The 25,585-nt window shown below is 43.8% G+C and overlaps 2 protein-coding genes across 8 annotated transcripts in view; both read right to left on the bottom strand.

Moving 5' to 3' along the window:
* ALDH18A1 (aldehyde dehydrogenase 18 family member A1) overlaps window positions 1-12,311 on the bottom strand; it is a 37,016-nt gene extending 24,705 nt beyond the window's left edge. For 2 of the 5 annotated variants that reach the window (XM_034061754.1, XM_031044759.2), the window contains exons 1-5: window positions 12,262-12,311; window positions 10,967-11,072; window positions 8,815-8,926; window positions 3,393-3,516; window positions 1,144-1,367 (exon numbers count right to left, since the gene is read on the bottom strand). In XM_034061754.1, the coding sequence (XP_033917645.1) occupies window positions 1,144-1,367; window positions 3,393-3,486 (318 nt within the window). In that variant the 5' untranslated portion in view covers window positions 3,487-3,516; window positions 8,815-8,926; window positions 10,967-11,072; window positions 12,262-12,311. Of the gene's footprint in view, window positions 1-1,143; window positions 1,368-3,392; window positions 3,517-6,845; window positions 7,047-7,097; window positions 7,148-8,814; window positions 8,927-10,966; window positions 11,073-12,206; window positions 12,226-12,261 lie in introns of those variants that run through there. The other 3 variants (XM_034061756.1, XM_034061755.1, XM_034061757.1) reach the window with 3 other exon arrangements.
* An 859-nt stretch (window positions 12,312-13,170) lies between these two features.
* TCTN3 (tectonic family member 3) lies at window positions 13,171-24,186 on the bottom strand. Of its 3 annotated transcripts, XM_031044761.2 has the most exons (14): window positions 23,787-24,186; window positions 22,948-23,084; window positions 21,842-21,972; window positions 21,400-21,508; window positions 21,213-21,331; window positions 20,432-20,467; window positions 19,942-20,016; window positions 19,715-19,840; window positions 18,569-18,664; window positions 18,205-18,302; window positions 17,458-17,623; window positions 16,600-16,737; window positions 13,712-13,968; window positions 13,171-13,543 (listed from the first exon to the last, which is right to left on the bottom strand). In XM_031044761.2, the coding sequence occupies exons 1-13, from the start codon at window positions 24,140-24,142 to the stop codon at window positions 13,747-13,749; spliced, it is 1,809 nt and encodes a 602-aa protein (XP_030900621.2). In that variant the 5' UTR covers window positions 24,143-24,186; the 3' UTR covers window positions 13,171-13,543; window positions 13,712-13,746. The 3 variants fall into 3 exon arrangements, with proteins under 3 accessions (XP_030900621.2, XP_030900620.2, XP_005144220.2); XM_031044760.2 differs by having other exon boundaries at window positions 13,171-13,968; XM_005144163.3 differs by having other exon boundaries at window positions 13,171-13,968; window positions 22,948-23,066.
* Window positions 24,187-25,585: the final 1,399 nt, after the last annotated feature.

The raw sequence follows: 25,585 nt of genomic DNA, 5'->3' as shown, positions 1-25,585 counted from the left end.
CACAACTCACCCCACCCTGCCCGACCGAGCACCGACCGATACCTCCTCCATCCCCCCAGAGCTCCAGCCCTTCCGGGTAACTCCCGGTTACATCCTCGGTATGACGTGCTATGGTATGGAATACCTCTTTGGCTAGCCTGGGTCAGGTGTCCTGTCTCTCCTTCCTCCCGGCCTCCCCTCCTCCCTGGCAGAGCATGAGCTCAGAAAAGGCCTTGGACAAACCAAACATTTGAGCAGTAACTCAAAACATACTTGCTATCAGCAACCGTTCTCAGCCTGAAAGTCAAAACACAGCACTGCACCAGCTACCAAGGAGGAGAAAAAATGACTGCTACTGCTGAACCCAGGACACTACTAGATCCAACTAATGTCTCAGTCATGCCTTACCTACTGCATAAAAATCTCACTGGGCAAATCTCTCCCTCTATGCTGGGTCTGGCCAAGACAGAGGTAACTTTCTTCAGAGGGGCCCGTATTGCACTGTGTTTTGGATTTCAAGACCAAAACAGTGTTAATAACATTCCGATGTTTTGCCTGTTGGTAAGTAGTGCTTGCACAGCATTAAAGACTTCTCTTTTTCCCATGCTGAAAAACACTTTCACAGCATTGAGGCTTTCTTTTTCCCACTATGTTGCATCACAGTAGGTAGGCTAGGGGCTGGACAAGAAGTTTGGAAAGGACACATTATGGACAGCTGACAGGAACTGGCCCAAGGGACATTCCATAGCATATAATGTCATGCTCGGTAAGGGAATTGGCATAGCAGAACAGGAAAGGGCAAGGGCTGTCTTCAAGGTGGCCATCAACTGGGGCCTAGTTGAGCATATGTCTGCTTGTGAAAGCTAGTGAGAGATTGCCTTAGTATGCTTGTTTCTTTTCCCCTTTCCTTCACTTATGGGGAATGAATAAGGATTTGGGTGCTTAGCAACTGGTCAGAGTCAACCCACCACACCTTCAGACACTTACTGAGTTACATGGTTTATCCGCTACCACTGCACAAGGGAAGAAAAAGTGAAAGGCCAACATATTGCTTTAATGGGCCATCACTGTTTTAAGAGTTTTAACCTACAGTCTTCTGTGCCATCCAACAACGAACAAGTATCTGAAGTTACAACAAGCATTCCACTTCAGTCCCAGAATTACCTGCTCTACAATAGATGCCAGCCTCCCAAGAGCCAAGCCACACTCATCCCCTCGAGTCACAACAGCGCTACCCAGCTTCACTACAATCCGCTTTGCATGCTTCAGCTCACTACGGTGCGCAAATGATTTTCCATGCGTACGGCTGAGTGGCATAGTGATAAATGGGATGCTGCTCCAACAACGGATAGATTCATTCCTTAATCTTTGGTTATGGCGAGGGAGATCTGTGGTTAAAAAAAGGAAAGAAAAGAAAAAATGCATTTTTTTTTCATTCAGACTTTAAGGCCTTGAAGTCATGTAACGTTTCTTCCCTTTCCAAGGCTACAGCTCACAATATACACTTCTCAGTGACTGGGAACGAAAAGCTAACTTTCAAGTTACAAAAATAAAGAATAATATCTGAGCAACACTAACCATCCCTAAGGTATATAAGGCAACACCCCATGTGTCACAGAGCTTTGACTCTGCAAAACTAGGAGCCCAAACTGAAGGATGCTGTAAAAGAGCCCACACAGTTCACACTGGAAGTAAAAGTACTAGTTTTAAAAACATTTTCCCTTCCCTTGTCTTTTTAGATACAGCTACAGAGCTTTTCTGCCTACAGCAGCGCCGAAAGCTTAACTATTAGGAAAGAAAGACAGCTTTTACGACATCTCTAAGTCACATATTTTTGCATGTTGCTTAACTAGGGGCAGCAGAAGGAGGATGACGGACATATGAAATGGAAGTCACCTTCACACAGGATAAATAAGCATTGGAGACAGAAGAGACAGTCAGTGTTACTCTGTTAAGATTCATAAGCCTGGCACTTCACCAAAGTCAATGAGCTAGGGAACATTTCTCCACAAAAATCTTTGTTTTTAAAATGCCTGCAAAGGACAGCAATAACACTATCAGTACAGCAGATTAAAGAGAATAGTGAAGATTTGTCCTAGTTTCAGCTGGGATTGTTAATTTTTTCTTAGTAGCTGGTACAGTGCCATGTTCTGGATTTAGTATGAGCATAATGTTGCTAACACACCAGTGGTTTAGTTGTTGCTCAGCAGTGCTTACTCTGAATCAAGGACTTTTCAGTCTCTCAATGTTCTGCCAATGAGGAGCTGCACAAGAAGCTAGGAGGGAGCAGAGACAGGACACCAGACCCAAACTAGCCAAAGGTGTATTGCATACCATAGAACATCACGCCCAGTATATAAACTGGTGGGGTTAGCTGGAAGGGGATCATCGCTGCTTGGGAATGGGATGGGCATCAGTCAGCAAGTGGTAACTGTACTGTGCACCACTAGTGTTCTTGAGTTTTACTCCTATTTTTCTTCTTATTATTACATTTTAATTTATTTCCATTACTAAACTGTTCTTTTCTCAAACCATGAGTTTTAGCTTTTTTCAGTTCTCTTCCCCATCCCACTGGCTGCGTGGTACTTAGTTGATCCCCATTTTTTTCTACAAGGAATGAGGTTTCAGGCTTTCTCCTGGATAAAATCTGCAAATGCTCGGGTTATCAGGAAGGGTCTACTCTTTCTGCATCACAAACTTCAGTGCAGACTTCCTACTTCTCATGGTTTAAACCAAGTCTGCACAGCTTGTGCACTCACTCCCCCCCTTCCTCCCCTGACTCCTGGAGAGTTGAGGAAGGAGAATCCAAAGAATGTAGCCCCCATGGGTTGAGATAAGAACAGTTTAATAGCAAATCACTACTGCTACTACTACTACAAACAATAATGATAAAGCAAATAACAAGTGAAGAGAATACAACACCTCACCAGCCACCAACCCACAACTCACCCCACCCTGCCCGACCGAGCACCGACCGATACCTCCTCCATCCCCCCAGAGCTCCAGCCCTTCCGGGTAACTCCCGGTTACATCCTCGGTATGACGTGCTATGGTATGGAATACCTCTTTGGCTAGCCTGGGTCAGGTGTCCTGTCTCTGCTTCCTCCCGGCCTCCCCTCCTCCCTGGCAGAGCATGAGCTCAGAAAAGGCCTTGGACAAACCAAACATTTGAGCAGTAACTCAAAACATACTTGCTATCATCAACCGTTCCCAGCCTGAAAGTCAAAACACAGCACTGCACCAGCTACCAAGGAGAAAAATGACTGCTACTGCTGGACCCAGGACACCTGCATAAATCTGTCCTTTGAACGATGTTAATGAGGTGATTTTCCTTAACACAGGGAAGAGTACAGACATGCCCAGACACATACTGACCGGCACTATTAGAAACATGTGCTTTCTCTCATACATACATAAATGTGAAATGGCTGCAATGGCACGTGGCGATAACACAAAGCACCATCCAGGGGAGCGGACAAGAGGGCTCAGAGCAGCTCGACACAACATTTTGAGATGCCTTCTGCAAGCCAAGGGTATCTGTAAGTTAAAGGAAGGGAGGAGGAGGGGAAAAAACAGTTAAATATCAGTGACTTTCCATCTATATTTCTCTCCACACCCTCCCCCCAACTCTTCTTTGTCCTGTACAGTCTTAATGCAATTTCCTTGTGCAAGAGACAGACAGCTCACACTCTCCATTCTGCAGAATCCTCAGACTGTGACTTAGAAGAAGCAAAGGTCCCTATTCCCTCCCTACCTGCTGGCAGAAGATCATTATTAAAGATCAAGAACAAAATATGGTTCTCCAAGAAGGGACAAGACCATTAGTGAGCGTACCTACAATGGAGAAAAGTGGTAACTTTGTCCACAGAGAAACCTGGAAGAAGAAAGAGGAAAAAAAAGAAAAAAGATATTGAGAAAGTTGTAGCAGCCAGACTTCTCTGGACACCTCACAACAGAGCATCTATTATACTTCATATAAATCTTTGACCTATTCTATATAGAAGATATACTGATTCCCTTTTACCTGAGCACTACCAGATGACAAGACGTTAACCATGATTACAAATAAGGACACCAATTTCCAAGGTATTTGGCATTTGTTTCCCTTGACTGAACTTGTAAACCCTCAGAATTCTTGTAACAAAAAGTCCACTAGAGCAAGTACTCAGCAAACAAGGGATACACAATCAGCAATTTCCTGTGACAGGTCTAGTTGAAATAATGTATCCAGTATCACAAAGGAAAGAAAGGAGATTAACAAGAACCCAGTTCTGCCTGACAGTGCTTAAGCCATGAAACCTCTCCTCTCCCTTTTACAAAATTTTGCCTCCTTCACTTGCTTTCCATCCCTCTGCACTATTGGAATAGAGCAAACAGCCTTGCACAAGCTGTGGTAAGGAGAAGGTATTGAAGAGAGGACAAGGAAAGCTCATAATAACTGCACTGGAAGACTGCTTATTACAAATACCATGAAAATTACAGCACCTGGCAGTTCAGCATATGTGTACATGAACACTTAAAGTTGCTTCATTACCCTGCATCAGTGTATTGTTATTATACCTCACTACAATCCTTACCAAAATATGCACCTCTACATAAAGCAGCTGTCAGCAGATAACGTTCTCCTGTTTTGTCTAGTAAAGATTAAATAGCATGGCATTTTAACAATATTAATCTGTAATGTCCCTCCAGTTCTGTATTTCATCTGAAATGCAGTATTGACTACTGCCAGGATGAGGCAGACGAAGGACTTAGAGCAGATGATACATCTGTGTAAGCAGTTCAAAATCTCATAACAGGGCAAGCTTAAAGGAGCTTGTTAACAGTACCAACCAGACGTGCCCTCTGAACCTCTCCCAGGCACCTCATGCACCTGCCTCTGGGAGGCAGAACAATTCTCACTGTTCATGTGTCTAGCTGTTTGACCCTTCCACCTTGAAGTTCACCCTCGCATCTACTGTCACCCACCATCCTTCCAGTAGGTAGGGCCTTAGCTGTGTCTCAGAGGGATGCTCAGAGTCCAGCAGCTCTTGGCTAACAGCAGGTCCTTTATCCAGAACCCTTTGACCGCAGTTATCCTGAGTAGAATTGCCTGTTCTTCTGGCAGTTCCTTTCACAGACCATCTGCCTTAGGGAACAGTATCAGGCACTCTGCCTGAAGTTTCACCCCCAGTTCCTGTTACAGACTTTCCTGACAGGCCTTTGACTCCCACTGCAGCAATAATCACCTGGTGTTGCAGTCAGTAAAATACAGACCCATACTAGCTAGACCAAGCTGTGCTGTCTGCTCAGTTGCTTGTACTGATGTGCCACAGGACCACTTCACATTCTCACTACTGGGCTGCTGGTAACTAAGAGCAACCTTGTCTTTTGGAAGACTGCCCCTCATTTCCCTTTGCCAGAGACAACTTTGCTAATAAGCAGACAATGAGGAGTGAGAGAGAAGTGGTAGACAGTGCAGACCTTTTGAAGGAAGAACAATAGGAAGAAGTAAGAAATAGCACTAGCACATTTTTTAAACTAGCTTGTGAGAAAAAGCAAAAATAGTAACTTAATAAAAAATAGTAACTTAAGAAGATTAAACCAAAACTTTTAAATCAGCAGCAGACATTAAGAAAAGGAGATATGTGAAATGGGAATGATACTGCCAGAGAGCACAGACAGAGCACAAGACACTTATAAACTGTTTTTCAGGCTAGTACGAGGCTGCAGAAAAAAACTCCTTTCTCTCCTCTCACTCAATAAAGGATTTAAAGTTAATTTCAATCATTTCCCATTCTACTCCCATTTCCATAGTTTCCATGCCTGGGATGGTTCTGGTCTACAGTAAAAAAACAAAAAAAGGCACATAATTTAGGAGAGAAAAAAAGAAAAAAACCAAAACCCAAACTCTTATGCCTTACTTGGAGGGCAGGGAGCAATAACATGAAACATAACATGCATTATTCAGGCATTTCTCCAAGATTAATATCAACTTAGAAATCTATTTCATTATCAGAGGAAAACCCACTCCCTCCAAACCAGTCTCCAAATCTGATTTTTAAAATATATAATTCTACTATCATCTTTTTAATAAAAGTTATCCTTATATTATCGCTTATAGAAAGCAATACCATTGGTTAGTTTTCATTAATTTATGATCTTCAGAACGGCTGTTAAAGTAACACAGTACACTTAGATTCAGTTCAAAAATCAGTGTTAAGTGACTCTGTCACCTTCCCAAGCATCAGAGCTCTAAATCCTAAAACTGATGCCTTTAACAGCAACAATCTATAACACTGATTTTTAGTCTGCTGGCTGCAGGCCCATGGGATGTTCAAAAGTATTTACAGTGAGTTAATAAAACTGAACATACTTCTTTCAGTTTATATACAAGGAAACCAAAATCCTATAGAAAGTTACACGGAGATAAATTGAGGTTTTGTCTGGTTTTTTTGTTTTTTATTTAAACAGATATGTTACCAATTAAAACTTTGGTGGGAAAATTTAAATCTGCAGCTCTTGGTCCAAACTCAGAAACAAGAAACCTTCCCCCTGGGAAGCCAGTTCAGAAGAACTTACTAAAATAAAGAAAAGCTTCAAATAAATTGTCTTCTGAACAGTTCACACATAGCTTTGCCCAGGTGCTGTACAAGTTATACACACAGAGAACAGGAAATTCAAAGCAACATGCACCACACCATTCCTTTCTACCAAGAATCAGCAGGACAGTGTGGTCACGGCAGTTAGCAGTTATTGGCATTTCCTTGTACCGCAGAATAAAACCCTGTCACTGGCCAGTTAGAATGGTTCTAAGTATCACTTTCAGTCTGGTATCTCAATAGAGAGCATGTGCAGAAGCTCAATATCATTCCATTCTGTTATACCTTGTGTGTAAGTTAAGCAGCACCAGCAGGGTGTACAGCAGCAGCACTAGAGGCAGCACCAGGACCTCCTGCCCTGGAAAGGGTGAGCTGAGGAAGGGCACGATTCACACTAGGAGGCAGCAGCACCCACTCGAGCACAGACAGGAAGTTCAGCTTAACGAAAAGCAATGGCAGACTTGTTGCACACGTATGAGTGACACCTGCAGGCGTCACACCTTGGCCGAGCACGTAGATCCAGCAGAATTCCCGTACCTGACCCCTCCTGCTGAAGCTGCAACACGGGTGTCCAGGAGAAGCAGCACCTGGAGGGAGCATGGGAAGCAGAGGTGGCCACGCCAGCCCCAGCCTCTCCCAGCAGATGCCACATCAGCGCTGCAAGCACAGCCTGAAAACCAGCCGGCGGGTGACGTAACCCAGCGCCTCCAGCCTCATTCCTCCCACCAGCACGCACACCTTCCTGCCTGCTGTCCCAGCGGATGATGTAATTCTACTCCACGTTGCAGCACAAAATCCAGGGCTTTACCACTTACAGCATTAACAACTTTTTTCTGTCTAGTCCCAGACTAGTCCAGACAGCCCTTCCCACAGCTCAGGCTGCCTAGCTATCTCCCACATCCAGCTTCCCTTGACCTGGATTCTCCCTGTGCTGCAGACAGTAGATGAAAGCAATCTGCAGTAAAACTTTTAAGAGTGGCTTCACTTCCTCAGACCCTTTATCTCCTTTGTTTTCTCTGCAGCCCAAATCCCCCCACAAGGGCCAAGAGTGCTAGTTTTGCTCTTCACTTATCTCCCATATCTCATTTACATTTATTTTTATATTAAGAGAATAATTAAACATTTAGGTTGGAAAAAGACGTTTAAGATCATTAAGTCCAACCATAAGTCTATCATTACCAAATCCACCCCTAAACCATGTCCTGAAGTGCCACATCTACATATCTTTTAAACCCTTCCACCGCTGCAGGTATGGTGGGAGGGGTGACTCCTCCACTGTCCTGGGCAGCCTGCTCCAATACCTGATCCCCCTTTCAGTAAAGACAGTTTTCCTAATATCCAGTCTTAACCTTGCCAGCACAGCTTCGGGCTATGGCCTACCACTTGTTACTCAGGAGAAGGACCTGCACCTCCCTCCATCCTTCTGTCAGGTATAGTTGTAGAGAGCGGTAAAGTGCCCCCTGAGCCTTCTCGTCTTCACGCTAAACCCCCGCAGGTATCTCAGCCCTTTCTCATCACACTTGTGCTCTAGGCCCTGGACCAGCTTTGCCGTCCCTCTCTGGACCTGCTCCAGCATCTCAATGTCTCTCTTGTAGTGAGGGGCCCAGAATCGAACACAGGATTTGAGGTACAGCCTCACCATTGCCCAGTACAGGAGGGTGACCACTGCAGTGGTCCTGCTGGCCACACTATTTCTCACACAAGCCAGGATGCCATTGGCCTTCCTGGCTACCTGTGAAAAAGCTGGCTCATGCTCAGCTTCGTCAATCCACATCACCAGATCCTTTTCCATGAGCAGTTCTCACAACCGTGGAAGCCTCATGAAAAGTGAATAATATTCATGTGCTGGGGGTAGAGTTCAAGACACTTGCAAAAACCTCAAAAGTCTCAAGAATTAACAGAAGACCCAACTCACAATTATCACTATCTCCACACAAGGGAAAACAAAACAACACCCCAAAACAACCACCCAAAATAAATACAAGGTCATCACTTTGTTAAAAGACTATCTAGAGATTTCCACTTGCTAGAAGTGGATTTTGTCTTCATTATGATGGTGCACATTAACCCTGCTCTCCCCTCCTCCCATTCCAATTATTAGCAAAGATAAACCCAAAAGACAACTCCATCACCAAAATGTTGGTCACTCACAATAACAGCACCTGATTTTTTTAATTAAGCAAGCCTTCATTTTGTTTTGGGTTTTTTTTGCCACAGACAACAAGAAACAGTACTGCCCTCATTTTAGGCTCACCTGGCCAATTTTCAGCACATGCAACTTCTTTGAATGTACTTCCAAATAAAAAGCAACAGGTTCTCCTCTATCCCTGCAGATGCTGAGGAGCTGCTTTTCCTTTTCTCAGACACTGAAACAGAAGAATTGGTAAGAGAAAATGAACAAAAACGAAATTGATACTTTCATTTGTCACATGAAACTAGTAGTTTTATGGAAGGATGCTTGTTAGTGGTAAGCGATCCTAGAGTTCCTATCCAGTCATCAGTTATTTACCTCAGTGTACAGCAAGTATAACTTGCAATGGAAAACTATAGTTTCAGATAGTTAACGGTAGTGAACACCTTGAGAGAGTTCCATCTTCAAGAAGAAGCATGGGACCATCCTGATGGCATTAGTTTGTGCAGGCAGACATGCTAGAGGCCACCTTCAGTCCTAGGCATGATAGCAACAAACACAGGTTTATCTCTGTGCAAAGATTTCCCCCCACACACACCTAATTAAAAAAAAAAAAAATAAAAAGCACACAGACTAGCTGCTTTAGTCAAGATTACTAAGTGAGGAACACAGGGACACAAATTCATTTAAACAAGCACTAGTCCTCACTAGGAAACCTCAAGACAGAGTTACTTAGCATCTTTCAAGCGTTTCCTTACTCCTAACATCATCTCTCTACTCTTGAGTTGATCAAATCTGCCTACTTTCTTCTACCACCTGTTTTCAGCACTGAGCAGCAAAACATCCAGTTCTATCAGCTGTTAAGGATAAAGATCATAGAACCGGTATCCCAGTTCTGCTCCAGTTTTCCTACAGCCCCCAAATGAACACTGTACAAGTGCCAAAGATCATTCAGGAAAAGCAGTCAAGACTGAATAATCATTTCTAATAGCTATAGTTAGTAGAGTGACAATAATGCCACTAAGCAACAAGATGCAAATCAGGTACCTGGACACATGTTCATATCCAGGAGAAACTGTAGAAAGAGAAATGCAAGGATAGAATGAAAAGTCTGAAAAATGTAGACTGAAGTCAGCACTTTTGCTTAATGTTTCAGGAGAAAGACTGACTACTACATTTACTACCCTGGCCTTTCTTCCAGAACCTCTTACAGAAATTTTAGATGCACTTTTTCAGCCTAATTTTCTTTCTATTCATACCCTCCATATCCAAATCCCTATCGTGGAACCTCTTCAACAACTGCCTTTTGGCAACAGTTAAGTCAGCCAGTCACAACTTCCTAAGGAAAACTAGAAAATACTGCCTGTAGGATTTATGTCTAAGCCCCTGTCCTATCATTTCCACAAGAGCACCACTCAAAGCAGTATTCATCAGCATCTCAACCTGAAGGGAACCATGCATGCTCAGCTCAGCAGTCCCCCCAGTTCCTTATTTTTAAGCCATTTTCCTTTATCTACCTTTCCTTTTTTTTTTTTTTTTGTTCTCTGCCCTCACAGTGTGCTTCTTTTGGGGTTGGAGAGAAACAAGATGGCATTTAGTTTCTATACAGGCTAAGCTAGCACCCAAATCCTAATGGGGAAAATTAAAATAAAACACAACGGTAGAAGAGCAGCCTGTCAGATGCCCAGATAAAGTACACAGGCAGGACAAGAAAGCACTCAAAACTACCTGAGTACTCTCCTAGTCTCCAACTTTGTGTAGCTCTTGGGCTGTTCACGTTCTCCACACCAATCACGATTATACAGACTTAGAGTGCACCCACACTCTCATTCCTCCTTCTGCTGTTGTCCTAGCACCAGAAGCGTGCCATTTCGGGCACCTCTCCTGCTCAAAGCTGCAGTTCCCACCCCCTTCAAAAAACCAGCTTTTTACCAATATTGCCAGTGATAATGGTAATATTCTGGTCATAGATCAACTGAACCACCTGTCCATACAATCACGTGAGTACTGCCACCACCAAGAGAGAACCACAGCAACTTCTTTGTACTGCTGTTACTAAATCAGTATAGGATGCTCTTGCTGTTCTTGTATCAAGGCTATTTCATATGTACAATAATTTCCATTGCTCTTCCTCCACCTCCCCAATTATCCTAAACAGAGTTCAGCATATTACTCAAGGAAGAGTCCAGAACTGCACAGAATACTCAACTTTGGACAAAGCAAGGGTTTATATAGTTACATGATATGTTCTTTCAATCTGCCCTTCATTCCTTACCTGATAATTTCTGCCATTCTATTTGGTTTTTGGCTTTCACTACACCTTGAACTGACTTTCCAGAGTATCATCCACAGTGACTCTGAGATGTTTTCTTCCCTGTATGCTGCAGAAAAACATAAAAAAGCATTGCATTCATATTCTTACTAATACAACATGCAACAAGAGCAGCTGAAAAATTGCTGAGGCAAAACTGAAAGGTGCTCAATCTGTCACTGAATACACTTCTTGTAACTCTGGCAAAGAGCACTTTAAAAGGGGAAGGTGGTACGGCAAACAAATTAGTAAAGCACTTAACAAAAAATTACTGACACAAACACAGAAAAGGTAACACTTTTTAAAGTGGCTAAATATAAATATTTTAATACAGGGAAGAAAAAAACCCATTAATTTAACACTTAGTAAGTTGCCTCTCAGTGTCAAGTTTGAGAAAGCAAGCACACACTTCCAAGCATACATCACTGTCAACACAGCCATAAGCATTTATGTGAGCATTTTAGTTATTTTTCATTTAAGAAATTAAAACTGCTCTTGATTTCATAGTTCAGAAACACTTGCCAAAGGCTTTTGGAAAACTGTCCAAGCTTTGCTCGTAAAGTCTCCTTTATCTACAGTTTTATTACTTCTTCCAGGGAGCTATCAAGTTTCTTAAAAACCACTCTTTATCTGCTCGTGTTACATCTCCTGTGAAGAAACAGCAAACACCGGCTTATCACCAAGAGTCAGGTCACAACCCGTCATTGCTTTTATGTGTCACGCAAGTGTCAGGAGGGTTTGAATATTTTCTTTGGATATGGAGAAATCTTGTGAGTAGACACAGGAGATGAGCAAGAAAAATGAAACCTCAAGAGGGGCAACACGAAAAATAATGAGGCCAACACAGCTCTTATCAATTAGTTTAGTGCTTGCAGGGGCCCAGAGCACAACTCCACTCTGCCAGTATCTCCACCCAGTAGCAAAGCTCTGCGGCCGTCAAGATCTGAACCAAAGCCTACGAGGCTCTGGGAAGCTGGAGAGGAGCAGTAGCGCAGGGAGAGTCCCGCAGCAGTCAGCGCTGCAGCGACTGCCCAGAGAGGTTACGGCGTGGCTCACTTCCCCCACCCCAAGCCCTCCTCCCTCTGCTGCAAACAGTACGGAGCCCGCTCCTGACCCTGCAGCCGCAGCCGGGGAACCGGCAGCAACTCAGGTGCAAGGGCAGGCCGGGCCCTCACCATCACCCTAGGCCGCAACCGGGCCCTACCCCTGCCGCAGCCCGCGGCTCCATCCCAGCAGCGCGCCCGCCTCAGAGCACTTACCCTCCCGCCGCAGCCGTTCCAACCGCGCCCACGGCCGTCCCCCCTGCGTCACTTCCGGCCACGCTCCGCCCCAGTGCCGGGCACGCACGTGCAGCGGTGCCCGCGCTCCGCCGTGGCGGTCGCGTTGTTCGGTCCGGGGACGGACGCGAGGGCCCCGTGGGCTGGTGCGGACAGCGGCGGCAGCGAGAGGTGCGCTCCGGGACAGCGCGGCCACGGGGGGAGCCAAGAGATCGTTTACGGCGCTGCGGCCCCTTGCCTGGCGGCGGTAACGGCTCCTCGCCGCGGGACGGGTGTCGGTGGGACTCGGCTCTAGCCCCCGTGGGCACAGAAACACCGCTTGCTAGGAGGGCCGCGGTGCCGCCGGTGTGAGGCGGTGACACGCTCCGGGCTCCGTCGGGGCTTAAGTGATCTTGTGAGGAAGCAGGATCACGTGTATGTGTTTTCGTGTAACTGTTTATGAAGGCACACGGACATAGAGTGGCACACAGGGAAGACGAGGAAGGCAGGTGTTGGAAGTGCCGTTCGTGAGGCACCTCTCCTTTCCTACAAATCCTAGGGTGGTAAAACAGTGGCTGTAACTTGGCAAACAAATGTACGTAGTGCCTGAAGAAAGAGGCAGCATATTCAGGAGCTTACAGACATTTTAGAGATGCCTTCTTTAGCTTTTTCTTTGCATTTTATGTACATTTTACATTATAGAAGGGGAGAATGATCTCAGAAACTCATTCTCCCATTCTGTTTGCTGGGGGGAAGGTGAGGGGTTGTAATCTATGACGAAAGTAAGTGGGACTCTTTCAGACATCAAGAATGGAAACACTCACTGATGTTCATTTCCAGCATGACAACGAACTGATCACCCCATAGAGAGATGCTTTGTGTAACACTATTGCTAATGTGAACACCCAAAAATTCCAATTGAATATCTGTATTTGTAAAAGGCAAACAGTAAGTAAAAAACTGTCAGAGAGGTGGGGTTGTCATGTAGTAAGGACAGGTAAAAGGTCACCAGTCGACATGTTTACCCATAAAGTAATACTTCAGTCTGCTTGGAAGGGCTCCTGTTTGGTTAGTTCCATGTAAAAGAATCCCATGCTTCTCCAACAGGAGGATGAACAAATGCAGTGCCAAGACGCTTGCATTGAACTTTGCTCCTCTCTTCGGATTCCTTTTTTTCAGAAAGCACTCTTGTGTTCCGAGAACATGAAATACTCATTTCAACATCTTCCTCCTTGTTCCCCATCAATGCAACATCTCTCCATCCCTCCATCTCTCAAGTGTTTCACTGCAGTAAGGTTTGCAGATGAATAGGGGCGTGAGAGTATGCAAGACAGAAACCAGTCACGTAGCTTAATCCAAGAGCAGAAGGCACATAGATGTCATAGGCACAACATAAGAATCCAAGGAGAAAAGTCTGATCTAGATCATATTCTGAACGTATAAATTAACTTACCGAACTTTAAGTACAGGACCCAGCTATTTGACTTTTCAACAGCAGAGAATACTACAGATTATTAGAATCAAGAAAAAATAGCCAGCCAGATCATCTCTGTAACTTCTTTCCAAATTCACTGCCACCTTAAATGGGAAAAAGATGTCAAATGGGAGTTTCCAGTGTACTTGGGGCTGGCCTCTTGGAGGTTCTGGCCATTCCGTCATGTCAGTGAAGGTAACAACAGTTGTCAAAGGTACAGTGCTTGTGCTTAGGAACTGTAACAAGAAGGAAAGCACAGAATTCAGCAAGCTAAATACAAAAGATACGTCCCCCCTGGGTTTGCTACAGTGGAGACCCACTATAGATTACTGGCAAGCAAAGTGTCTTTAGGATGGTAGAAGCGTTCCAGATAAAACTTTTTGTGGAGTAACAGTTCTTTCCCAAGATTGATACTTGGCAGGTAAACTGAGGACACAGGTTTGGACAAAGATCAGTAACTACTGAGCATTGTGTTACAGAGCTCCAGAACATAAGCAGTGACTCAAGCTCTACTAGAGTATACCTTCTGTTGAGAGAAGATGTACCAGGAAGCTGATAATAAGAACAGAAGCAAAGCTAGCTTTATTTTTTATTAAATCGTATTTTTTTCTGTAAGGTAAGATCACCTGGCCCTTTGCTGCCAGCAGACATGACTGCCACGAGATTTGATCCTATCAATAAGCTAAAGCAAGGACTCAGTAAAGCAATTAATTTATTTCTTACATTTTAGGATATTGTTTCAGAAAGGAGACAGACTGGTAAGTCAGTTGGTAAAGACAGAACAGGAAACTGAATATCTAAGGCCTCAGTTCCTTTCTGTTTCAACCAGATGCCGCAAGACAACCAATACACTTGCTTCTTGAGCCATCTGGAATTTCATGGCTAGCTTGGGGGACCATGCTGCTGTGGAAAGAGCAATCTCACTCCCTGCCCCAGCTTCCCAATTCTGCATGCTAATCTCTGGCAACATACCTTCTGTGCTCACACTGGTTTAAGCCAAGGTGTTAAATGACCACCTCATCACCTCCCTGGAAACAAGCAGGTCAGCATGGGGCACATCAGCCCTGCTGTGGGTCCATCCCCCAGCCCAGCTCTGCTGCCCACAGGTGGCCCCTGAGTTTGGGACCATGAGTGTTCCCATTCCAGGATGGCTACAAAATAAAGCTGAGGCTATTTCTTATCACCTAGGGAAACCTCACTCCCCTGCAAGGAGTCAGTCTCTGGCATTTCTGCTTCCAGCCAGCTTAACCCCTTCTTCCAGTTGGGCCTTCTTGCTCTCAGTGCTAGCTCATTCCTCAGTTACAAACTGCCCCTGCTTAGCTGTTAAAATTAGAATTATCCCTTCACTCCTGATGGATAGAAGTTCTCCTATCAATGAGTAAACACATGATAAACAAGCACCAATTTCAGGTGATCAGCAGTTATCTGCAGAATCGCTGCTTCTTCCAGCTTGGGTAATCCCTCCTTCCCAAAGGCACCAGCTTCCTCAGCTTGGCCAACAAGCCTCGGAATGATTCTGACTTTGTGACTGGACCTTCAGAACATGCCTTAAGATCAGAGTAGTGCAGAAAAAACTCCATACACAACCCGTCCTCACCGCTGGGAGAAGGCAGTCAGAAGCAACTTTCAGCATTTACCTGTATAGCTCTACATCATTTAAGACTATCTTTTATTTTCAGGAAGTCTAAATGTAACTGCCACCAGGTATTGTGGATGGGTGCAGAAAATGAGGTGTTTTTCATTGGTTCTGTTTTCTGGTCAGTCACTAAGGCAACTCTCCAGTGACAGTGTAGTCTAAAGGAAAAGATTTTCTCTAAAGAATGGATAGTTCTCTCATAGAGAATCTGTAGACTAAAACTCGGCAGTGACATAATTCAAAAGTAAAGCGATATACAGCATGCATTGGTGATCTCACTGCTATGCTTACAAATAGTTGCAAATCTTAACTGCTGGGTATGGTATCAACCAGTACCTTTGCTAAAATGTCTTCACTAGCAGCTCTAATTTGTGGATTACCACTGGTGAAGTGTCTTTTTCTTGCTGCCAGACTTGCTTTTTTATCATTTGCTTTGCAATATACCTTACAGCTCTAAAGTAATTAGCATCAGTTGCTCAATCAGATGAAATCTGAATCTCATAGTTCTTGACTGGCTAATACTTACTGAGGTATATACACTCTGCACCTTCACTAGGAGTGCAAATCTTCCTCAGAGAGAAGTTTTCTTAATGGAGCCAGATAACAGCTCAGATTTAGGAAATAACTTTGTGGGGTGGAGGTGTCAGTTTGCCTCAGGGCAACATTTTCCTATTGGGTTCTTTTCATCTGTGTTGCAAGAAGGGAGGATGAAGAGGTATCAGGAGACAAATCCAAGTAAGTGATGCAAAATCACATTTAGACAAGCCTGACATTCAAAGTGTGCTAACAGATCACACAGACACTTGCCATGTCATATCTCACTTACCATGTCATACCCCACTGCCATAAGAATGTCATGCGCAGGTGCCAGCTGCTCCCCCTAAAGCCCTTGTAGAGGAGTATAAGCCCTGAAATACATGTGCTGCTCAGAAGACTAATGTCAGGGTCTGCACCAAAATTGGATCCACTGACAAAGGCTTGAAAAAGGCCCTGTCCTTGTCCTGTTAGCTCCACCTTCCTGCTGACATCATAGAATCGCAGAGTGGTTTGGGTTGGAAGGAACCTTGAAGCTCATTCAGTTTCAACCCCCTGCTATGGGCAGGGACACTTTCCACTATGTCAGGTTGCTCAGAGCCCCATCCATTCTGACTTTCAATGGGTTTAATCATCTAAGGTTCTCAACTCAGTGATATCAAGACCATTTGATTCCTTGCTTCATAAATAACCATACCTTCAAGGGGTGACACTGAAAGAGGTACCGTGCACCCAGTATTTGAGCCTGTGGGTTGGACAGGAGGCCCACTTTTGTCCACAGTATCTGGATCTCTAGGGTCAAAGGAATCATGCAACAGGAAGTGCAATTAACAGCCTGAAAATAAAGACACCCAAACATCAGAATAGAGTATTTTTAAGAGTAAGAAATACCACTATGCTCAAAGTCTAGTATTTTGGATAGCATATGTTACGAAGTCTTAATCGGTCACTTCAAAACTAACCCTGTAACTTCTGGTCCAGTCAACCACCCATTTTAGAGCTATATCCATCTCAGTGTGCTCTCATTTCCAGACAGATTTTGTCTCAGCACTATCACTTGGATTTTGCATTCTATTAGCCCACTTCCTGACAGATTTACAACTATTAAAGTAGAATTTCTGTCCTCCAGAAGTACTTGGATCGCAAACTTTTACCCTTAGTATGTAATATATAAGTATCTCTAGAAACTGGAAAGTCAGGATAATCATAAAACCATCAAATTAATAGGAAGTTATCAGGTAGTATTAATTCTAGAAGGCTGTGAGAAAACATAATACAACACTGGATTGAGTCTGAAACTCTTTTTTCCCCTTTAAATAGCAATAACAGAATGCAGAGTTGGGTTTGGTTTTGTTGTTGTTTAGCAAGTACAATAATATGAACCATAATAAGAATCACTGCTTACAGGCATTGAGACCCCTGCGTCAGTGGATCATTACACAAAGAAAGTAAACCTAGATCAACAAGCTAGTTCTTCTTTTTCCCCCATGCCCACACTTCCCCAAGGCAAAGAAAGGAAAAATGTTCACAACTGCTCTTTTTACATTCTTATTACCTGCGCACTGCAGTTCTGAATCAAAATGGTGATCCAGTCTTCTGCCTGGGTTGAATGAGCACTGCCAGTTATAGCAAGGTCCTCTGCTCTCTTCATCCCCTGAAAAGCCTCATACAACTTCTGCTGGGTGTAACTACAGTTACTTTCTTCCAGTACTGGGGATAGGCTGGAAATGATAAAATAACACCTCTGACAAAGTGATTTCCAGGATAGGAAAAAAAAAAGCTATAAAGATCCTTCCTTCATAATGAGCATTTCTGCTCTTATAATGAGTCAACAGAATCATTACAGGAAGAACTGGTATTAAATGGATGCAGTTTCAATCCTTTCTGCAATGAGAAGGAAGAAGAACCACATAGCAGGGTAACACATGATAAGATGGCTAAAGAGCTGTCAGCTGTCAGACCTGCTCTGTCACCACCAAAAAAAATGATCCAAATCAAAACAGTCACTTTTTAAGGTTCTGTTATACTTCATTCCTCAAATGAAACTCTAGTCTTGCCCAAGACATTGCCACACTCCAGCCCCAGAAAACATTCACAATGTTCACACTGTTCTAGAGGTCCACCATCTTTCTGACATTCTGGTTCGTTAAGAAGTATATGAAAGGTCTGTAAAGACCCATTGGTGACCTCAGGGAAGAACCTAGGCTCCACAGCAGTGCATGACAGGCTATAGAAAAACGTGCTCGATGAGTTCACAACTTCCAAATGCGTCAGGAAAGGTGACTTCAGAGTGTGCTGCTACCTGAGCTTGCAGCCTGATCTCACATTTCTTCCAAATTGTAGTGTGTGTCGGAGGAACTGTGAGCAACTTCCATCACCTTCACTCTGTAAAATGCTCATCTGACAAGACTGCATGTCAAGAAGTCAAACAAAAGCATAAATAGACATAATACAGGACACACAATTTGTATTTAGCTATTCTTTCACCCAACATTCCTCACCCCTCTCGCTGGACTGCAATTCAGTCATGGCCAAAAGGGCTGCTGATGGCTGCAATGTAATACTCTCCTCACAGGTAACAGCAGAATCTGAAAAGTCCAGACAGTAGAGTACCAGAAGTCAATAAACCAAGTGACTAATAAAACTTGATAGCAGAGAAAGGATACATGCTGCATTGCACCCCTGTTTGTAATCAACAGTGGTGCTCCAGTGATATAGCCAGGGTTTCCACTTCTAGGCAATGTATGAGAAAGAGTTCTGGTCTATAAAGAGGCAAAGGGAATAAAGAAAGAAAAACAGTAGTACCAGTCAGATCAAATTTGCATTCTCAAAAATGTAAGTGTAACCCATTTTTTGAATGACTGACTATTATACACTACTAAAACCTCAATTACTTGTTTTCAATTCTCTTTCTTACCTGGCAAGTTCATCTGCAGTCAGTACCCTGAAATGTGGATTCTATCAGGACAGTTCTTGAGACAATGAATTCCTATTGCTCAGCATTTGTCTTTAAGGAAGTGAATGTATCAGTCTGGGCAATTCTACAGATGATCTGCAGAACAAACTCTGCCTTGACCCTGATTCCAAGTGGCAGATTCCACTTCTAAATTGTTTTATGAGGAAAGCCTCTGGGGACAACTTCAGCAAGGTTACACTGCACACTTACCAAACCCTGAGGTCACCACTTACCCCACTTTACATTGCCCTTATGATGCAACGTTTATATGAACTTCAAACACATAAATATTTCCCTGATTTCCACCCACTCCAAAGCAGCTCCTTCCCACTGCACAGGCAAAATTAAGTAAGTACCTGGAATAAATTTAGTAACTTTGTTCACAAACATTGAACACCTCAGACACAGCACCAGGTTTTTCGCAAGATCATGCTGGTGACCCTGATCTCATACTCTCCCCTTCTCCATCAAAAACAAAACAAAAAAACCCACACCACCAAATAAAACAAAGAAACAGACCAAAAAGACCAAAAAAAAAACCCAAGCAAACAAACTTCTTTGTTTGCAAACCCAAATCCAAACCAAATTAACAGCAAAAAACACTAAGGTAAAAATAACCAGTCCCTGCCAGATGGTGCCGTGCAAGACTGCGTGCTTGTACAGAGCCTGAGTCTTTCTGCTAACATGGTTTACTTGAGACAAGAGCAAGTGTCCCCTCCTGCCTTAAACCACCAACTGTGTCTCAGGGTTGCGGTACTACCACAGCACAATGAAACTGCTCTAAACTCTTCACAACTCATCTGTACAAAACTGGGTCACAAACTTGGTAGGAGATTGGGAGGATGGGGGCACTGACCCAGAAGTGCAAAGTGAAGTGCTGCTGCAGAGCCGATCCTGCGTTCCCAGAGATGTTGCTCATTTTGAACCAGACAGAAACACTCTGAATCCCATGTGTGCCACTGAATTCTATCTCATAGATCACCTGTAAATCCAATTGAGAGAAGAATCAGAGGCAGAGTAAGATAATAAGGCGATGACTTCAAGGGAGTGTTGAGCTGCCCAAAGGGAAGAATGATCAGATACCTCAGAAACAACGTTGATACATGTGTTGTCTCTGATCTGGGGAGCTTCTGGTGGTGCGACTGCAGCGACCTTTATCTAGAGACAGCAGGCATGTTAACTGTTAGCAGTGTTTAAAAGGAGTGTGCCTTTCTTATTCTTCTCAACTGCTTTTCCATCCAAGTCAGAATTACCTTCCTGCTGTAGCTGTCATATGTGGACACATCACCCTGCTCTAGATGCCCACTTTTTCCTAAGAAAACAAGCTATCTCACTGACTCCAGCACTACCTACGCCCATTTATTTAAAAGTACATCTTTCCTTTTACCCCTAATTTATTTTTTTTTCCTATAACATCAGACTTTGTCAAAAAAAAAAACCTTGTCTTGGACACAGAACATTCTCATTCTCCCATGTTCCCAACCCATGGGCATTACTCTGAATGAATGCCTAAGATTCCAGATATGTTTTATTTTAGAAGCAGAAATTATTGTCACTGGCAATACAGACTGACCTTCATGGACTGTGCAATGGTGTCATTAACTGGGACCTGGGGAAAACAAACAAACCAACATAAAACACCAAAAAAGCCAACCCATTTTCTAGGTTTGCAAGTGTCTGAAGTCATAAAACCATCACTAAATGCAGCCTATGTATTACACTGACATTTTTTTTTTATTACAGATGTGTAAAAATTGTCATCAATTTGTGCTCTAGAATTCACAGACATCCACAGAAAGCATTTTTTGAACACCAGCAGACAAATTCTGTACCTGGCTTTGCTAATGGCCTGCAGAATGCAGGCATCCTTGATCCATTCCTGGAACTTTCCTTTCAGGAATCAAGTAATTACTTCAGCTTCCATATAAGGAAAAACTAAATTTGGGCCACAGTGACAAAGAGAGCCCTGAAAAATGTGAGTTAAATTTCACCAGTAGAAGACTTTCTACTAGTTACATAGCTTTAGATTTCCAATATAAGGTAAACTGAATCATTAGTCTTAATAAGGGGCTATTATTTACAGTGCTATTTTCTCTTGGAACACCACAGAAACTCAAGAAGGCAAGAGGAGATATTTTCATATTAACATTCAGTTAAGACCAGCATGATGAATCCAGAACGATAAATATGTTATTTTGAAATTATTTTTAACAGAATTTCCAGCAAGAAAGCCTTAATGATCAGGAGATCAGGGATGACATACCAGGTGACCTTTAGTTTCCCAGTTAGCTGAATTTGCAGTGGAAAGTCAAGCAAATAAGATGTTGAGCAAAATGCAGAAATACAGCATGCACCTTTAGCACATAGAAGTCACGGTAGTAGGAGGCAGCATCTAGGGCAGGGTCAGTAACGCAGCTCTTGCTCAAGTTGGCAAAAATCCGAGTACAGCTTGTGCTTTTACTGTCCAGGAAGCCTGAGTTAAGACATGACAACAGATAAAACAAGTAAACCACACTGAGAAGTTCTTCCCCCTCTACTAACCAGCAGGATTTCCATCAACACAAAGTCCACTGGATCCCATTTTTACTGGCTGTCTAAGTGTGCTCAGTACAGATGATGAACCAAAGTAGATCAGGATTGGATCCCCAGCCTGCAAAGACAATTTGGAGAAATCACAGACAAAGTGATCGTGGAATACTAAAGTCAAGTGTAAGATGATGATATAATTAGGGCACAGAGGCAAATTTATACTTCTGCTTAATGTACACCCAGTTTTGTTTAGAGAATTGTCCAAAATTTTAAATACAAGAAAACTAACCAGACTTTTTTTTTCTTACAGGATAAGGAATGAAAATAAATGAGTGATAGTATAGATTATAGGTAGAAAAGTAAGAATCTTTCACTCTGTTCTCATTAGATCTCATTGTAGACAGCTTCAGTAAAAATGTACCTGCAAAGCGATTGCTATTTTCTTTCAACTTACCCGGTAAAAGGGAGAGAATGATGGCTGGACTTGTGATGGTGCTATGAAAGAGTGTTTGCCATATTTCTCTGAGAACTTAAAAAAATCAGATTCTTGGATAACCTGCGGCTGTTGGTAGTAGTTCAGCTTTGCTGGAGGTTGAAATGAGGAAAAGAAAAAAAGACGTGCCAATGTCAAATTACTAGAAAAAAATAGATTTAAGACAAAGTGAGTATTTTCTAAAGGAAAAACTTCAGTAATTATAAGCTAGATAGTGCCTTGTATTAAGTAACCCACAGTAACAGCCAACAGGCTGATATGATATAATCAGTAGTAGTTTGTACAGTGTCATGGAAAAACATGGGAAACAGGTGTTTCAGAAATCACAAATGCTATTTTCCAAAAACGATGGGAACTGCTTAAGGCAACTATCTTAATATGTGCTTTAATTTCTGTAAGATGTCCAAATTAGACACACACGACATTTCAATGACAGAACACTACCAATATGTGAGTCCACAAAAGGCAACATTAAATGGATTCAAAATAATCAAGGTTGGTAAAACCCAAAATAAGTATGAATAGAAAACAGGCATCCTAAAACCCCCAGACTTTCTATTGGCATTCCACAGTAATGCCCTCCTGAGCCAGTGGTATTCAGTATGGTTACAATGGTTTAATGTATTATTACTGCTAAAACACTAAGTTATAAAAAAACGGCAAACTATTAAGGGTATACTATGTAGACTTATCCTAATAAGTCAATAAACAATAAACTTTTGAATGCATCCAAATAAAACATCTTAGAAGGTTTGAGGAATTACAGATCATCTTGACAATAGGAGTGAGTGGCAGTATCCTTGATTACAGTAGTACCGAAGAAGAATTTAGGCTGTCTGGTAAGTTGGAGGGACAGAAGGGAAAGGTGAAGAAAATCTCCAGAACTTCAGCTCTCAATGTAATTTTGTTGTCCTTGGAGGTCGGATTCTGAGTCACTGTGGTCTCTCTGGAACTCTTAACAGCCCAAATACTTTGTAAAAATCATAACATGCGAGTTAAAAGTTAAAAAAAAATCCCTAAGCAGAGGCAATCTGCCAATTAAATACATGGAAAGATAGGCTACTCACAGTCATGCAGCTGCACACAGAACAGAACACATCCATCAGGGGCAGGAACGGTATCAGTTGGATAAGGGGTGTTACTTCTGAACAGGAGTGATTTTTCCACACACATTTGACTCACAGACCTGCAAAGACAAGTTCCCCTCCCCCCACACCCCCCAGTAAACTGTTAGATGCTATTCTTGCATCATTTCATATTTTACGTTACTAAATGCCATTCACAGAACACTATTATTTTTCATTACTTTACATGAGATCTTGTGCAATTCGCATTGATAATTAATTACTGAAAGGCTCTCTCGTCATTGTAGTAACTCTGAGGATACTCTCTAGTTGAATATTCAGAAATCACTGAAATTTCCTGGAACAAAAAGTGGTAATTTAATGTCTGCGTATTAGAGCTCCCCTCGGTCCTCCTCACAACTGCATTCTGCAAAGACCCACATATTTGAACCCTCCAAGCAGCTGAAGCTACCTTCCTCACTCACCGCATCTCGCAATCTGGAACTGCTTCACTGTCGCTTCACTGCCTCCAAGCTGCATATTAAAGTTCTTTCTCCCTGAGATAAAGCTTCCTAGTTTCCACCGCCGGTGGCCTCACCGCAGTAACCAAGCCCTGCTCTATTCAGGCCGTTAAGATGTTGGCCACGGGACCTCTTCCCAAGCCCTGCACTCGGGGTTAAACTGCCCCGTGCCTGGAGGCGCGGCCCGCACGGCAGCAAAACCAGCACGGCCGGACGGCGGCTCCTACTGCCTGCCCGTTCCCGGCTCCTCTGCCAGGCCTGGGTCTGGGCAGCAGCGGCCGCAGCGGCGCCAGCTGCACCGCGGGCCTGTCCCCTGCTCACCTGCTGCCACCAGACAGGCGGGATGACTCGGCGGCCCTAGGATCGCGCAGGTGACGGGCACCGGCCGGCAGGCGGCGGCCGGGGAAGCCGCCGGCGGAGGCGCGATGGCGGGCTGCCCGCGGGGCGCGCCGACGGAGGTGAGCAGCGAGACCATGGCGGCAGGGCCCAGCGGCAGAGGTCTGGGACAGGGCCCGGGCGGCCGGGGCTCGGGGCGAGGCCGCTTTCTCGCTTCCGGGCACAGCTCGATGCGCGGTCCCTGCAGCGAGCTCGGCGGCGGCTCCGGGCGGGCTGCCAGGGCCCCAGGCACTCACCCTCACCAGCAGCAGCACCGGCACCAACACCCGAACCCCGCACATGGCGGCGCCCCGGCGCTAAGAATCGTCGGCCTCCGCAGTGCCGGACGAGCAGAAGCGCATGCGCACCAGGGGCTCACGCCGGCCCACGGGCTGGGGGTGGCTTGCGCGGTGCCCGCCCGCTGCACCGTAGCTGGGTAATTCGTTAAGGGTTACAAAGTTTGGGTACAAACATTGTATGTGCATCGTGGTGAGTCACAACAGGTTGTTGCTGTAACTACCTAACATAATTAGACAAGGCCAATATATTTCTTTCTTCTTCAGAAATCACCGCAGGTTCACTGTAGGGTTTTGTTTCCCACCTAAAGTACACAGATGAGTCTTATTTATTAACATTTATACATGCATATTCATACATATTTATTAACATGCATACAAGTTACTTCATTTCAGAGGGCTTTGTGGACAGGAGCAGGTATGAGAACAGATAGAGAATAGGAAGGAGTCTACTGCTGAATTCTCGTCAGATTCTTGTACATATTTGCAATGTTTCCCATGCTTCGTAAACTGAAGGACCTTCTACTGTTCTGAAATACACAGCATGTGTGACTTATTCAGGGGCTGGGCCTCTAGCAAAAGAATTCATTGTACTTACCATTTATATTTTTGTTACCCTTATGGCCCTGCTAATACTCATCTTTCATTCAGCTAAGGATGGCTGCAAGAAAATGTCTCTGGAAAGTCACCAGCAACACCACACGTAAGAGTGATGTGTTCTGTCCATTGGAATGGAATACCTGGCCAGCACAGAATTTTGATTCAGCAGAAAGTGCAAAGGGCTTAGGTTTAAAATTGAATTTATATATGTAAGCCTTTCTATTGTCTTCATTACTATGGCGATTTACCTCATAGAATTTGCCATGAAGAAGCAATTAGGGGAAATCATGAAGGCCTAAATGCTTCATTTGGTGTCCTCATCTAAGGACAGTCAGTGAGCTCCCAGGGTTTTTTTGACTGTCTTTTCTGGACTGTTTTTCTCTGAGGGTTTTTGTTTGTTTGCTTGTTTGTTTTAGTTGGTTTTGTTTGTTTGTGTTTCATTTGTTTTTTCTTTAATCATAAACTTATGCCTGGCAACATGCAATGAAACAAGTCTCAAGAGAGAATTGTTCATACTCCAGCCTATGGCTCCTCTCTGCATTGGCGAAAACGATTAAAACATACTGTGGCATTTTGTTTTTCCTGCTCTCCAAGCTTCCATCACTGGTGGTGTATGCTTCTGTCCTGGGTTCAGCAGTAGCAGTCATTTTTTCTCCTCTTTGGTAGCTGGTGCAGTGCTGTGTTTTGACTTTCAGGCTGGGAACAGTTGCTGATAGCAAGTATGTTTTGAGTTACTGCTCAAATGTTTGGTTTGTCCAAGGCCTTTTCTGAGCCTCATGCTCTGCCAGGGAGGAGGGGAGGCCGGGAGGAAGCAGAGACAGGACACCCTGACCCAGGCTAGCCAAAGAG

Source organism: Melopsittacus undulatus, chromosome 4 (genome assembly GCF_012275295.1).
Source record: "Melopsittacus undulatus isolate bMelUnd1 chromosome 4, bMelUnd1.mat.Z, whole genome shotgun sequence".
NCBI lineage: Eukaryota > Metazoa > Chordata > Aves > Psittaciformes > Psittaculidae > Melopsittacus > Melopsittacus undulatus.
Note: the sequence above shows the minus strand (reverse complement) of the source record. Positions and strands in the feature narration are given on the sequence as shown.